Here is a 15,271-nt window from a genome sequence, read left to right as displayed (position 1 = left end):
TTATTTTTTATTTATTTATTTTTCTTAATATACTTTAATTTGCAATAAAAATTATTACCTTTAATTAAATTATTTGGGCTTGGAACCAACTTTTTAGTGTGGAACTAGCATAGAGAACTGTTTAATGAACAAATGAACTAATTTTTTGCTTCACGTATTTATTTATTTCCTCATTGTTTGCTTTAATAAATAGTGAATTAAATATTAATTTAGTTTATGAATTAGTTCAATCACTGTTTAAATACAAAATTCTTACGTGCTTTAATATAAATGCATAACTGATCGATCCTTGGGCTTTTTTGCCCAGTTTTTCCCTTGTTTTGCCACACTGTGCGCTTGCCGTAGTCAAAGACAAGCAACAACAAAATATCAAAACAGTAACAAAATCAATTTGTTTTGCCTTTTACTCTCGCTGTTTTGAGAATCGATAGAATTCACGCTCTTTGACCCATAAATCTAAGAAGTGCACCAACATTGTTGAACGCGATTTGTGTTTATCTTTTTCTGTTTACTTTGTTTCCCCCTTATTTTTGCGGCAAATGAAAAGAGCGAAAACTAGAAAACAACCTTCCAAATTGTTGCGTCAAGTTGACGTTCCAGTTCTCCAGTTCAGGGAGCGAAGCGCACGCTCTGCTGCTTCCATGACTGGTTTAATGGCGTGATGCAATTGTTGTTGTTGTTGTTGTTTCCATAGTTGCCGTTGCCATTGCTGTTGCTGGCCAGTTTTTCGGCATTTGGCATTTGGTGTGTGTGTTGTTTGGTATTCAATGGAATGCCAAGCAACAATGACGCCAACTTGGAATTGGCTTTTAGAGCTTGGCCCGCTGCAATTTTCGTTTTGCTTTTTGGTAGGCTGGAGGTCGCCTCTATTCTTCGCAGTCTCTCTAAATGGCTTCCCAGGCAGCTTAAGCAGCGCCACACAGCCGCTGCCCGAGCCACCTGAGCCAGCTGAGCCACCTGAGCCAGCTGAGCCACCTGAGCCAGCTGAGCTGCGCCACTGAGACTCAACACATGGCCAATTGGGCAATTGTCTTTTGTGGCCCGGAAGCGCAAGCGCATGCTGCACTATCCCAGGCTCGTCTTCGGCTCCAATTAGCTGCGATGGTCTCTTACCTTGTGGCTGGCTGGCAAAACTTCCGCGCCGCCGCCAGCTAGGAGAACCGTTTGTATTTCTGCGAACTGGAGTCATTATGCAAATCGTTCAAATGCTTTCAAGAACAGAAAAATAGCATATATAATTAATTATAAATAATAACAATATTGAGTGGCAAAACAGTTTACGGCGCTAGTCTAGCCCCTGTTGAGCTTTACTGAGAACTAGCTCATTTCAAGGAAGAAAATGAACTATTTAAAAATTATATACATATTATTGCTAGGATTCCATAAATTAGTTGTAATAATGGTACATTTAATATAAGCGTTGAATAAGCAATATGAACTAGTTTACTCAATAACAAGTAAACAATATCTGGAACTGGTTCCTTGCTTGCAACTTGAAAAGATTAATATAAACACAAGTCCTTAACAGTTTTTGCATTCGATGAAATAAAAATATGGAACCAGTTTAAAAAAAAAACTGGAACCAGTTCATTTGTTCATGGCTTACAAAAATGGACTCAAGCCTAATTCCAGAATAATTTTCTATTGAACTAATCTGTATAGCTAGTTCATATAACTAAGAAATCTGAAAATGATTTGTAAAGTATATTAAAATATTTATCAACTATTCAAAAAGTTCAAAAAGCGCTTTGAACTTGTTCCAGCTGTTAATTTCTTGCTCACATTAACATTTCCATTAATATGCCGTTTGATTTGCTCTTGTGCTTGCAGGAAGCGGACTCCTGGGTAGCCGTACACCATTTGCAGACACAATCGGGCATATTGGATCCCGATGACTGTGTGCGCGATGTGGCCGATGATCGGGAACAGATACTGGCCCACTTCGAGGATTCGGGGCCCGATCCGGGCGTACCGCAGGGCGGAGGCGATGGCGCCTCGGGCAGCTCCTCAGTGGGCACCGGTTCGCCGGACATCTTTCGTGATCCCACAAACACAGAGGCGCCCACGCGCGATCTGTCCACGCCGCACATCGAGGTGACCAGCACCACGTCCGGCCCGTTGGCTGGCCTGGGCGTCGGCCTGATGGTGCGACGCAGCAGTGATCCCAATTTGCTAGCTTCGCTCAAGGCGGAGGGCAGCAACAAGCGTTGGTCGGCGGCGGCGCCGCACTATGCGGGCGGAGATTCACCGGAACGCCTGATGCTGGACAAGGCCGGCGGCCAGCTGTCGCCACAGTGGGAGGAGGAGGACGACACAGCCGCTCAGCTGAAGGAGCAATTGCTGCAGCAGCAGCAACTTCCACACGCTGGCGCAGCGGGTGCTCATCAGCCATTCGCTCGTTCCGGCCGCCTGTCCATGCAGTTCCTGGGCGATGGCAATGGCTACAAGTGGATGGAGGCCGCCGAGAAGCTGCAGCAGCAGCCGCAGCCGTTGCCCACGTCGCTCCCAAATAGCGCCTATTCCAGCAAATCGCTGCCGCGCGAAAGCAAGCGCAAGGAGCCGCTGGGTCAGGCCTACGAGTCCATACGGGAAAAGGATGGCGAGATGCTGCTCATTATCAACGAGTACGGCAGTCCGCTGGGCCTGACGGCCATGCCGGACAAGGAGCACGGCGGCGGACTGCTCGTGCAGCACGTGGAGCCCGGCAGCCGGGCCGAGCGTGGCCGTTTGCGTCGTGATGATCGCATCCTCGAAATCAATGGCATCAAACTGATTGGCCTGAGCGAGTCCCAGGTGCAGGAGCAGCTGCGCCGTGCCCTCGAGTCCTCCGAGCTGCGCGTGCGCGTGCTGCGCGGCGAACAGCATCGACGCCAGCAGCAGCGGCGCGACTCCAAGGTGGCCGAAATGGTGGAGGTGGCCACCGTGTCGCCCACACGCAAACCGCATGCCGCTCCGGTGGGCACCTCGCTGCAGGTGGCCAACACCCGCAAGCTGGGCCGCAAGATCGAGATACTGCTGAAGAAGGGCCCGAACGGCCTGGGCTTCTCGGTGACCACGCGCGACAATCCAGCGGGCGGGCATTGCCCCATCTATATTAAGAACATCCTGCCGCGCGGCGCAGCCATCGAGGATGGCCGGCTGAAGCCCGGCGATCGCCTGCTCGAGGTCGATGGCACGCCCATGACCGGCAAGACCCAGACGGATGTGGTCTCCATTCTGCGTGGCATGCCCGCAGGCGCCACAGTTCGCATTGTCGTCTCCAGGCAGCAGGAGCTGGCCGAGATGCCCGTTGGCGTAAGTTGAATTGAATTGGTTTCGCTCACTTTCGAATCGTATTTAATTGCAATCACTTTCTTTTACAGCCCCTGGAAGCAGCGGAGAAGGCAGTGCCAGCTGCGCCAGTTCCAGTTTCAGCTCCGATTCCGGTGCAAAAGTCGAGCAGCGCTCGTTCGCTCTTCCAGCAACAGCAGCTGCAGCAGCAGGCGCAGCTCAATGAATCTCAGCACTTTATTGATGCGGGCAGCGAGTCGGCGGCTTCCAATGTAAGTGTCGCACGGAACTAGTTCCAGCATAATAGATTGCTTCCACTTGTGTAGATGATCAATGAACTAGAGTCAGATGGAAGTAGAGTGACTTCGTTTAAATAGAGCTTACAGAAAGATCGCTTTTTGAAAGAGAACTAGATTAGGAACTAATTCGTTAGTTGCATGGAACTAGTTCCTTTGGATAGAATTTTTATTAGTATACGAGTTATATGTATTCCAATATAAAATTGTGGAAATTGCAGTTATTTTGTTGGGCATGACTTATTCATAAGAACTAGTTCATTTTAGAACAAAAACGTGTGTTTATTTATATCCCTATCTCCTAGATCAATCAGCATCATTTGAACTAGTTCAATTGTAATGTCAATTATCAAATATTGATCTCATTATCTGACACTTTCTCTCTCTCTCTCTCTCTCTCCATTGCATCAACAGGACAGCCTGCCGCCGAGCAGCAGTAGCTGGCATTCGCGGGAGGAGCTGACACTCCACATACCCGTGCACGACACCGAGAAGGCTGGCCTGGGGGTCAGCGTGAAGGGCAAGACGAGCTCGAACTTGAACGCGTCCACGCCCAACAGCAACAGCAACATGAAACACGACGGCGATCTGGGCATCTTTGTGAAGAACGTGATCCATGGCGGGGCCGCATCGCGCGACGGCCGCCTGCGCATGAACGATCAGCTGCTGAGTGTGAATGGCGTCTCGCTGCGCGGCCAAAACAATGCCGAGGCCATGGAGACGCTGCGCCGTGCCATGGTCAACAAACCGGGCAAGCATCCGGGCACCATTACCCTGCTAGTCGGACGCAAAATCTTGCGCTCGGCCAGCTCCAGTGACATATTGGAGCACAGTCAAAGCCATAGCAACAGCAACAGCAACAGCAATAGCAACAGCAGCGGCGCCAACAGCAACAACAACAACAACAACAACAGCAGCTCCAATGCCAGTGACAACTCAGGCGCCACGGTCATCTATCTGAGTCCAGAGAAACGTGAGCCGCGCGGCTGTGGCAACGGACCGGGCAGCGATATGAATAGGTGCGTTCCGATTGAAATTATTTTACTCACTCGCTCACACCCTCTCCCTCTCTCTCACTCTCACTCTCTCCACAGATGGAGCAATCCCGTTTTGGATCGTCTAACCGGTGGCATTTGCTCCGCGAATTCAACACAGCCAACACAGCAGCAACAACAACAACAACATCAACAGCAACAGCAGCAGCAATCGCAGTCGCAGTCGCAGCAGCGTCGCTTGCCGCCCACGCCCCTGGGCGGCAACAGCGGCGCCTTGCGCAACGAGAGCTACTACATGGCCACCAATGACAACTGGTCGCCGGCGCCGCTGCAGCTGCTCAATGGGCATGGCAACACGGCGCTGCTCATTGAGGACGATGCGGAGCCCATGTCACCGTAAGTTGTCAGCGCGCCCTCCCTCTCCTTCACTCTCTCGCTCAACTCTTGGATTTCGTTTATTTGCAGCACGCTGCCGGTGCGCACACACGATGGCCAGCACTGCAACACGAGCAGCGCCAACACATCGCAGACGAGCGTCGGGATGGGACAGACGAGCGGCGTGGCAGCGCCAGCCGTGGCTGGTAATTTCGATGCCACGTATTCCTCGCAGCTGAGCCTGGAGACGAACAATTCCGGTGTGGAGCACTTTTCGCGCGATGCGCTCGGCCGACGCAGCATCTCCGAGAAGCATCACGCGGCGCTGGATGCACGCGAGACGGGCACCTATCAGCGCAACAAGAAGCTGCGTGAGGAGCGGGAGCGGGAACGTCGCATTCAGCTAACCAAATCGGCTGTCTATGGGGGCTCCATTGAGTCGCTGACGGCGCGCATAGCCAGCGCCAATGCCCAAATGGCGGCAGCAGCGGCTGGGTATAAGCACGCCAAGACCAGCTCCCACATCGAGCAGCGGGAACAGCAGCAGCAGCTGCTGCTGGCCGCCGAAGCAGAGGCGCGCGATCAACTGGGCGATCTGGGCCCATCGCTGGGGCTGAAGAAGTCGTCGTCGCTGGAGTCGCTGCAGACGATGGTGCAGGAGCTGCAAATGTCGGATGAGCCGCGCTCACATCATGCGCTGCGTGCGCCACGTGGACGCGGACGTGAGGATAGTCTGCGCGCCGCCGTCGTCAGCGAACCGGATGCAAACAGTGAGCAGCCGCAATTGCAGCTATAAATCAGCCAGAATTGACTAACGCAATGTTCTCTCCCATTCGCTTTCAGAGCCGCGCAAGACCTGGCTGCTGGAGGAGGGCGATCACGAGGGCGGCTTTGCCTCGCAGCGCAACGGGCCGTTCCAGAGCTCCCTCAACGATGGCAAGCACGGCAGCAAGTCGCGCGCCAAGAAGCCGAGCATCCTACGAGGCATCGGGCACATGTTCCGCTTCGGCAAGAACCGCAAGGATGGCGTTGTGCCCGTTGACACATATGCCACGTCTGCAATTGGTTCAACGGCGCAGCCCATGAATGGCCAGTCGCAGCAGCAGCAGCACCAACAGCAGCAGCATCAATTGCAACAGCAGCAGCAGCAGCAGATACCAGCTGCAGCGCTTGCTGCACTGGAGCGCAATGGCAAGCCGCCAGCGTATCAGCCACCGCCACCACTGCCCGCACCCAATGCAGCGGGTGGCGGTGGTGCAGTGGGGCCTGGACGCGACTCAGCTGCTGCCACACTGAATGGTGGCATACACCAGAATGACATATTCAATCATCGCTATCAGCATTACGCGAACTATGAAGACCTGCACCAGCATCAGATTAGGTGAGCTGGGCTTGGGGCTTGCTTGCATTTACCTCACCCCCCATTGTGTTCATTTATGTATATATAAAGTGGTGCTGGCTCTAACTAACTTTCTGCATGTTGAATTATGTAAAAGTCAAGATATCGAGATGCATATTCAGGTATATTCTGCATAGATAGTGTGGCAAGTGCTGAGTAAACTTGGGCTCGAAATTGATACTGCATATATGTCTGAGTACTTGGAAATCTGATTGAATTTAGTGTCGTATATTGTATATAAGCCTGGTTTATATAGTAATTCTGATTTGTACATATACAAATGTCTAATAACATTTACTGAAGAGTTTTGTAAGACATTTTTCTAAAACGATTTTCGAGAAATGAATTTTTTTTTTTAAATTTTAGCTTGTAATGAAATTTTAGGGTATGTCGAATTATTATTTGGGTTTTATAATAACGTAGGAAAATACAGTCGAATCCGGTTATAGCATCCGTATGACTCGATAAAAATTTCTGGTCCCCAGACAAACTTATATGAGTAAACTTATACAGTTATAACGTCATCCGGTCCGTTATAATCGGATTCTACTGTATTATGATTTAAATAAATTAATTTAATGTCCGCATATTTAAGGTATTCTAGGAAATTTTACAGAATTGAACTAAAAGCTCATACTCCTAGCTACTAAATCTTAGAATTTAAAAAATTTAAATTTAAGATTAAAATTTTTATCATACATATGAGACTAAATTCAATGTACGCAGAGTATATAGTAAAAATATTATAAACTATTTTTATTAATTTACAACTAAATTCAGTGCCCGTTGACTTTTGGCTTAGAAGCAACTGGCATAAATTTTCACTCAGGTTTTTCTAGGTTTTATCTAAAGGAGCTTTTTCAATTTATATGTACATATTTCACTCAAAATTGTCTCTATTTATGTGTTTAGCACTGTTCGATGTGTATATGTGTATTGTTATTAACCCGTCGCTCTGTTTCATGTCTCTCTCTCTCTTTCTCTTTCTACTCTGTGCACACCGTGTCATGTACATGTATATGTATGTCTCTCTTACCTGTTCATACTGTTCATACACACCACTACACGACCACTCACACACGACAACACGAACCCATCGCATCGTCCCACTACATGCTCATACCCTATAATTAATGCATTAACCAACACTGGACACACGACAGCGACAGCGTTCAAGAGACGCTCTCGGAGTCGACGCTCGAGTGCATGCGACAGCAGGTGATCAGGCAGCGCATCAAGGTCGAGGCCGAAAGGTAACGGTAATACACATACTAACACACAGCTATGGTTTGGCTTAGTATATGTCTCACACACACACACACATACATTCAAACACTCATATGTGCTAAGCTCATTTCTCCATTTGTATTATATGCGAACTTTGCCTTTTGCGCTTTTGCAGTCGCCGCCATCAGCATTACCATTCGCAGCGCAGCGCCCGCTCCCAGGACATCAGCATGCACTCCAATTCCAGCGGCCAGCAGCCACCGTTGCCGCTGCCCCCGTCGGCGGCCGCCGTTGCCGCTGGCCATCCGCAGTCGAACGGCATGCGGCCAATGAGCAGCTACTACGAGTACGACACGGTGCAGCAGCAGCGCGTGGGCAGCATCAAGCACAGCCACAGCCACAGCCACAGTCACAGCCACAGCCATGGCCACAATCACAGCGGGCACCACAACGGCGGCAATGCCACGTCGTCGCCCATCAGCGTGAATGTGGCGCAGCCCCACTGGAAGGCAGCGGCGCTCAACGGCTACTCGCCGGCATCGTTGAACAGCAGCGCCCGCAGCCGTGGACCGTTCGTCACCCAGGTGACCATTCGGGAGCAGACCGGCATGCAGCAGGCGCAGACACAGTCACCGTCGCAGTCGCAGTCGCAGCAACCCACCTACCAGACCGTGCAGAAGATGGCGACAGCGCAGTCGCAGTCGCAATACGGCAGCGCTGCCGGCGCCCAGCCGCATGCGTCGAAGGTGTGACTATAGGTGCTGGCGCATGCGCGCGCCACACGCGACGTCCTCGTGGAGGGCCACCAGCACAGCCAGCACTCGGAGCTGAGCGAGGTGGAGGTCTTCTACTATGCCACCGAGTGCTGACTGGCCAGACAGGCAGACAGCCAGACAGCCAGGTAGCCAGGCAGCCAGGAGGAGACAGACAGGTCGCAGTGTGCGAGTCGCCAGCGGCCGGCAGAACAAGCAATCAACTGGAAAGCAGTTTAAATTCTTTTTTTTTTTTTAACACATTTATAATTAATATATAAATACATATATATATTGTATATTTTCATTATTTGACAAGAGGGGCCAGATAAACCCCAACACACCCATGCATAGTTAAGCTCATTAAAATTATATTATACAATGAAAGTATTCCGTGTAAAGAGAGAGAGAGAGGAAGAGAGCAAATGTAAATGCTGCTTCCTATACGAAAATATTTAAATATATATATTATATATCCATCTGCGAAGATTTACCAATGCATTGCGCTATAATTAAGCTAAGACATTAATTGTATTAATCGAAAGTCAAAGACCGTGTAAATAATTATTAAATATAGTTCGAATTGTGTGGGCCGCAGCGAAACGAAAGAATGAAGGCTGAGGTAACTGAAACTTAAAGAACGAACGCATATATCATTTCTTAGTATATCTATTTATGTAAGCTGCTATCGAGTCGCAAAAACATCGTAAACATTGCTTAAAATATTCCCTAAATTATGCTAACATTTTTTGTAAACAAAACGAAAAGAAAAAAAAAAAAAAATTAAAAATACTTGAAATTGTATTAGGCGCTTCAACCAAGCCAAAATCATGCTGTAAATATGTAACTGACATATATACATACATACATTTTTAGACATATATACATATACAGATATGTGTATATATATATTAATCTACATATACCGTTAGAGACGTATTTTTTTTTCGTTTAGCTTTAAAGCAGACGCCATGCAAAAGAAAAAATGATGAAGATATGAAGTGAAACTTAATAATTTTTTTTTTTATTATAATTATAATTATAAATAGAAATATAAATATTATCTTTGCGTAAGCTACAATTATATGAAAGTACTTATAAATATGAAATACTTAATTAACATATGTATTAGCAATTAGCAATGCAAACATTGTGCAGCTTAAAGATGACCCATCATTGCATCGAGAGAACTTCATATTACAGAGCGCATTCACATAGAAACCATACACATTACGCTAGATATTGTAATATTTGTGTATTTTGTGTATATTGCAAAATTCTGTTGCGAATTAAATATTTAAGTTTTCATATATCCATATAAGTAACTGCGTGTTTTATTTTTGAATTATAGAAGTCAAGATATCATACGACTTAAGGACAATTTTGATAATTATTATAATTTCCCCGTAAGCATCGTACACCTCTAAGGGACGCTAGCATATCTTAGCTTTGATTTCCCATAATGCATTTATGCCCATTTAAACGGGGCATTCGGGATATAATGGTTTTGTAGGCGTGGCAGGGTATATTCTTCTTCAGACGACGAACTAAGTCGGCATATGGTTTGTTCGTATATATGTCTGTCCCTTTGTACAAGTACCCATTTGTCTATCCATCGAATATCTCTCGGTCCATTTGTCCCTTCATCTGTATGAGTGGAGAAATTTTGTAAATCGTCCTGTAAAAGCCACAATGTTGAAATTTACGTAGAAGAAATTCATAATATATTTCGATACTTAACCCATTTCTCGATTATCGAAAAGAATGATTTGACTTCGTGCTTTCTTAGCATACCTTGAATACCAATCCACCAAAAGATGGTAACGTCCAATTATCTGTAGGGTTTCCTGTAATGAACACAAAGGGTTTACTGTAGTTCATGTAGTTTCGGGCATTTCCTAGCTAAGCAGGCTCGACTAAAGAAGTTTTACGGGATTTATTAGACACATCCCAACCATTTCAGATTGAATTGAATGGAATTAGAGGACTACTAACGACATACAGCAATCATTAAACTTCAAAATGTGTAGACAAAAGAAGAGTACTGTAAAATATGTGTATTGGGATTATTTTGTGAGCAACTCAATACAAATAGCAAAGTCTCCCATAATTTGGCTGACATCAAATTGATTGGGAACTGTTGGAGCACTCACCCCGAAACGCTGATAGTTTCTGTTGCTCTTCGTCTGACCGGGGAACTGTCTAACCGTAATTGTCAAGTGCTGCAATTGATCTGCCAAGTGATTAATTATTTGGACGAGATCTTTGTAGGCGCAGCTCCAGTGGCGGCGCGCTTCGTCGTTGACTTTGGCTTCGACTTGGATTTCTGGCCTGTTTTCTTCGATATGGGCCGCATCCCGGCCGACGTTCCCGAGGGCAGCAGCAGCTTGGATGTCGTCTTGGTCGCTGCCGAGGGCAATGCACCGCCCGCCAGTCGGTGACCATTATTTTTAGACTTACTTGTACTTTTATTGCGGCAACAGTTTCCGCCTTCACCAGCGCCAGCCAATGAGGTGGGCTCTCGGCTTTGATTCGGTGCCTTTGGCAGCTCAACGGGTGTTATCGGAGTAAAGTTCCTTAGGGACTCCTTGCTGGGCGTTTTGGACCAGCGTTCACTGTTGAGCATACGGAAAGGAAATCGTATAGGATATAGGGATTTGCCATGGCTATCCATGTACTCACTCGGGCATTCCTCCGGGTGGTATGACCACATCCAGGACATTATCGATCAGGCGCGTCTTCAGTGTGCAATCGTTCTTCGTGGTCGAGTGAATGGATGGCGATGTATTGATCTCGATAAGCCACGGCTTCAGATTGTTATCGATAATAATATCATAGCCATACACCTCAAAGCAATGCCGATCGTTGGCCATCACCGGGGCCACAGCGTCTAGAGAATGTCGTATCGTCTCCAATATGCGGGAAGATAGTGTCTTCGATACGCCCTCGCCACGTATGCTGTCCAAATAGAGCCAGAGATTCTGCATGGACCATTTGCCGCCATGTATCGAATTGTATTCCTTCTGCAGGATATAGATGGGGATGAGGATTATGATGATGGTAATAATGATGATCATTAAACAGAGGTGATGAATGTGATTTACATTATTCTTTTGTATGCTAACATTCGTGAGATGCATGTACACATTATCGATCTCGGTCTGATCGTATCTCTGGGTACAGAAGCGACAGAAGCCCTCGTTATACAGATAAGCCTTGATCGGATTGAAGGAGGTGACCAGCACGTACAGTCGCAGATCAAACTTTTTGCCACCAATGAGTAGAGGATTGTCAATGTACTTGGAGATGACGCAGGTGTCGCGATGAAAGTGGGGATAGAATGTGCGAGCCTCATAGGCGAACCGCTTGAGCTTGGACAGTTTGTTGATCAGATAGATGCCAACACCTTGTGACTTATCCGATGGCTTCACAATCCAGGTGCTCGCCGGATTCTTATGGAATTGTTCGACGAACAAATTGTAATCGGCGGGCAGTACAAATGTCATCGGTATTATATCTAGGTGCATATAGCGTGTGCCGCCCACACCCAATTTCGTATCATTCGGATGCGTTGCGGCCAATGCGTCTCCCTTGCGCTCCAAGTCCTTGCGATAACGCTTAATGTTCTTTATCAGCAGATCCTTTCGCGACAGTTCCATCGAGTTGGGGAAGTGATTGATTATTCTGCAAAAGTATTAGATGTATCAGATCGTATATGAAAATCTCTTACCACAACTAGATCGCTATACGAGTAACTATGTCTATATGTGTATAGCTCTTTACCTCTCTGTTTCTGTACCACTCTATATAGATCTGCATGCATACTTACTGATCGGATCGCATGCGATAGGGATGATCGACCCCAAAGATGTAACGACAGTTCTGCGCGCACGCCCAGTACAGATTCCACTCGCCGTCGAAGGCGGGCACCTTGTGCCAGCCCCTCTTCTGAAAGTTGTTGATCAGCGCCGTCTTATCGCAGTCAGTGCTATAGTAGATGCAGCTGCGTTCTTTACGCGGCCAAGGCCTCTCCCTGGACACCAGCCCGAAGATATGTAGCGGCAGTGGTAGCGTCGTCTTGCTGCTGCTTTTGCTCACGCATGGCCTCACGTCTCTGCTGCTCTTCTTTTTCTTTAATCGACTTTTCATTCTGGCAACTGCAACGCCAACAACAAGGTTACATACAATTTAGAATTTTGTGTTCACTGAACGTGTCCAGAATGGCGCTAGACGGTTATCTACTATAATACTGGGAATTTTTAATACTTATATTCTTAATAGAGCTCGTGCTCTATGTGAAAATTTTATGGAATATCTAGAATTAAATATAAACTCAGCCAACTCGCTTTCCTTCTAAACAAAGGAACAGCCTGCTGTTTGTGTAACTTTTAGATTAATCAAATCAGAGCAATCGAAGCTGTGGAAGGGCAGAGAATGATGGTGAGAAGAGAGAGTATAAAGAGATTGAGAAAGAAAAAAATGAAAAAGAGGCAGGGGCATCAAATGAGAAATAGGAAGAGAAAGACAATGAGAATGAGCATGAGAAAAGGAAACACAAAATGATAAAGAGGAGGCGAAAAAATAGAAGAAGGGATAGAGGAATTCTGAGACAGGAAGGCAGAAGAGAGAAGGGAGATAGAGAGAGAGACGCAGATTGAGCGAGGTTGAGAAAAAAAGATAATAAAAAAGATGGCGTTAGAGAGAGAGACAAAAGAAAAGATAAAAGAGAATGTGAAAGAGACATAAAGAGAGAGAGAGAGATAGAGAGAGAGAGAGAGAGAGAGAGAGAGATAGTGAGAGGGAGACTAGAATAAACTGAGAGAGACCGAGAAAAAGAAAGGGACAGAGCTGAGAATCTAAGTTCATAATTATTGGACTATATAAATACACCTCAGCTCAAGATCAAATGCAGATCAAAGGATTGAAATTTGAAGCAATTACTAAATTATTTTCTTACACTGAAGATTCAGTAGACTTTCGTATTCCAAGTATTCCCAGTATTTCTTGCCCCAAACAAAGAGAGATGGAAATAAAATGTTGGCCAATCAGAGGGCAAGCGAAATTGGGAGGGAAATTCTAATTAGCGTTCTGATTGGACCAATTTGCGGCGAGTGGTTCCCACTGGATGAGAGCTTTTCTCGCCACAAAATAGAACTGATGTTTGCCTCAGTGAGCCGTGTGTACCCAACAGATTGGATAACAATGAGCCACTTTATATAGATGCTGGGCAGCGGTGCATACACTCGCATTGTCAATGCCGAGCAGCTGTGCAAAGCCACACACAAATGTGATTCGTATGTGTCCGGCTGATCAAGCTGTTGCCTGATCGCTGCTGATTAGATCACATTATGCAGGCGGCTATTGAAAGCGAAAGTGTTAATGTCACCTTAACGCCCAATAGCAATTACAATAGTCACATTCTCCTTCCCCCACCCTCCCTGCTTTGTCAAAAAAAGATGAGACAATTCACAGGTAATTTTGTTGGTTTTTCGTATTCCGGATATCGTTGGGTTTCTTTGGTGGGTTCTAAGGGTGATCACCGCACAGCAGTTAACCAGAGCTAAGCAAATAGACTTTGACATGTTTGCAGCGTTGCGTGCGGAGGTCTACCTGGTTAGTTGGTTGCTCATTCGCGCAATTCACACGTTTGACCAATGCCCGCCAAAGGGCAACCGGGCAACCGGGGTGCCACAACAATAACCGGCCATTGTCCGCCCTCCACTCGCAGCTGGCTATAAATGCCCGCTGGCGGTCAACAAAGTTCAACAGTCAGCCAGCACAAGGTGTCCAGTCGAGAGCACGGATTGAATAGCAGCTGCCAAGCAACACAGAGACCCAAAAACTTAAACACGAAGGAAAACTGTTTGTGGATAGATAAACCCAGGCCCAACTCATCAACATGAAGATCTATGCTCTAGCATTGCCCGCTCTACTGCTACTGGCGCTGGCAGCACCTGGCGAGGCCACCTTTGGCAAGCTGGGCCTGGTGGTGGGCGGCACTGGCGGCGGCTATGGCGCAGCCTATCCATATTCAGCCGGTGGCTATGGTGGTGGCTACGGCGGCGGATACGGCGGTGGCTACGGCGGCGGCTATGGCTACGGCAACGAGAACATAGTCAAGGTGATCAAGGTATCGGTGCTGCCCAGCGGAGGATATGGCGGCGGCTATAGCGGTGGCTATGGAGGCGGCTATGCCAGCGGTGGCTTCGTTGGCGCCGCTCCGGTCATATCCACCTCGGCCGTTGTCACGCCCGTGGTGACGTCGGTGGCAACACCTGTTATAGCCGGCGGCATTGGCGGTGGCTATGGAGGCGGCATTGGCGGCATTGGCGGCGGTTATGGCGGCTATGGTGGCTATGGCGGCTACGCAGGTGGTGCAGCACTGCCCATTTCATATGGCATTGGCAATGGCTACGGCGTCGGCGGAGGCTTTGGACTGGGCTTCGGCGCGCCCGCCGCCCTGGGCGGTGGCGGTTGGTGCTAGGCGATGATTACTGTAGCAACTGAGAGCGACTTGTTCATACATATAACACATACGAATATTCCTAAATAAATGTCTCCTTTTTTTTGTAAACAATTAATAAACAAAACGTAAATTATGAATAAATAAATTGTTTAATTGGAAATCCCAAAGAATTATCAAAAGGAAAATCTCTCCCTAGCTCAAAGCTCAACGTGAATTTGGTTCAGTAATCATGAATTTTCTGGCATTTGTGCAATGAGTGTCGTAATTTGTCGATTACCAAATTCGTGGGCCAACAATTGCCACACGAGCCGAAGATGTGCGTTGACCTTCAAATGGGTCTGGGTAGGGAAACGAAATTGAAATTGAAATTGAGAGTAGTTGAGCCCGGCCAGTGCACAGCCTCGCAATCCGTGTGGACAGATCCACTTAGCTCGCCACAGTCACAAATGGTAATGAAGTGCCAAACGAGCGGGGCCAAACCCAAACTTCAA

The 15,271-nt window shown here is 47.3% G+C and overlaps 3 protein-coding genes across 6 annotated transcripts in view; 2 read left to right on the top strand and 1 right to left on the bottom strand.

Moving 5' to 3' along the window:
• Positions 1–9,635, top strand: part of baz (par-3 family cell polarity regulator) — a 49,675-nt gene extending 40,040 nt beyond the window's left edge. For 3 of the 4 annotated variants that reach the window (XM_018016032.2, XM_018016031.2, XM_089474573.1), the window contains 8 exons: positions 1,831–3,294; positions 3,363–3,542; positions 3,981–4,585; positions 4,661–4,957; positions 5,027–5,706; positions 5,780–6,317; positions 7,499–7,588; positions 7,738–9,635. In XM_018016032.2, the coding sequence (XP_017871521.2) occupies positions 1,831–3,294; positions 3,363–3,542; positions 3,981–4,585; positions 4,661–4,957; positions 5,027–5,706; positions 5,780–6,317; positions 7,499–7,588; positions 7,738–8,314 (4,431 nt within the window). In that variant the 3' untranslated portion in view covers positions 8,315–9,635. The remainder of the gene's footprint in view (positions 1–1,830; positions 3,295–3,362; positions 3,543–3,980; positions 4,586–4,660; positions 4,958–5,026; positions 5,707–5,779; positions 6,318–7,498; positions 7,589–7,737) is intronic. The other variant, XM_018016033.2, reaches the window with a different exon arrangement.
• On the bottom strand, positions 9,617–12,688 carry TTLL1A (Tubulin tyrosine ligase-like 1A). The gene is made up of 6 exons (XM_018016039.2): positions 12,144–12,688; positions 11,419–11,998; positions 10,997–11,337; positions 10,468–10,929; positions 10,056–10,161; positions 9,617–9,992 (listed from the first exon to the last, which is right to left on the bottom strand). The coding sequence occupies exons 1-4, from the start codon at positions 12,461–12,463 to the stop codon at positions 10,563–10,565; spliced, it is 1,608 nt and encodes a 535-aa protein (XP_017871528.1). The 5' UTR covers positions 12,464–12,688; the 3' UTR covers positions 9,617–9,992; positions 10,056–10,161; positions 10,468–10,562.
• Positions 12,689–14,019: 1,331 nt separating this feature from the next.
• On the top strand, positions 14,020–14,940 carry LOC149267999 (uncharacterized). Its single transcript, XM_089474576.1, has one exon. The coding sequence runs from the start codon at positions 14,214–14,216 to the stop codon at positions 14,796–14,798; it is 585 nt and encodes a 194-aa protein (XP_089330702.1). The 5' UTR covers positions 14,020–14,213; the 3' UTR covers positions 14,799–14,940.
• Positions 14,941–15,271: the final 331 nt, after the last annotated feature.

The sequence above is a fragment of the Drosophila arizonae genome, chromosome X (assembly GCF_054131065.1).
Source record: "Drosophila arizonae isolate 15081-1271.41 chromosome X, UAZ_ARI_1.0, whole genome shotgun sequence".
NCBI classification, from domain to species: Eukaryota; Metazoa; Arthropoda; class Insecta; order Diptera; family Drosophilidae; genus Drosophila; species Drosophila arizonae.
The sequence above is the reverse complement of the archived record's forward strand: the minus strand, read 5'-3'. Positions and strand labels throughout refer to the sequence as shown.

Excerpts from the sequence above, each read along its gene's own strand:
- TTLL1A (XM_018016039.2), bottom strand. The coding sequence starts at position 12,463 with ATGAAAAGTCGATTAAAGAAAAAGAAGAGCAGCAGAGACGTGAGGCCA. Across the intron at positions 11,999-12,143 it reads TATCGCATGCGATCCGATCA|AATAATCAATCACTTCCCCA; the intron begins GTAAGTATGCAT and ends ATACTTTTGCAG. Across the intron at positions 10,930-10,996 it reads CCACCCGGAGGAATGCCCGA|TGAACGCTGGTCCAAAACGC; the intron begins GTGAGTACATGG and ends TATGCTCAACAG.
- LOC149267999 (XM_089474576.1), top strand. The coding sequence starts at position 14,214 with ATGAAGATCTATGCTCTAGCATTGCCCGCTCTACTGCTACTGGCGCTG.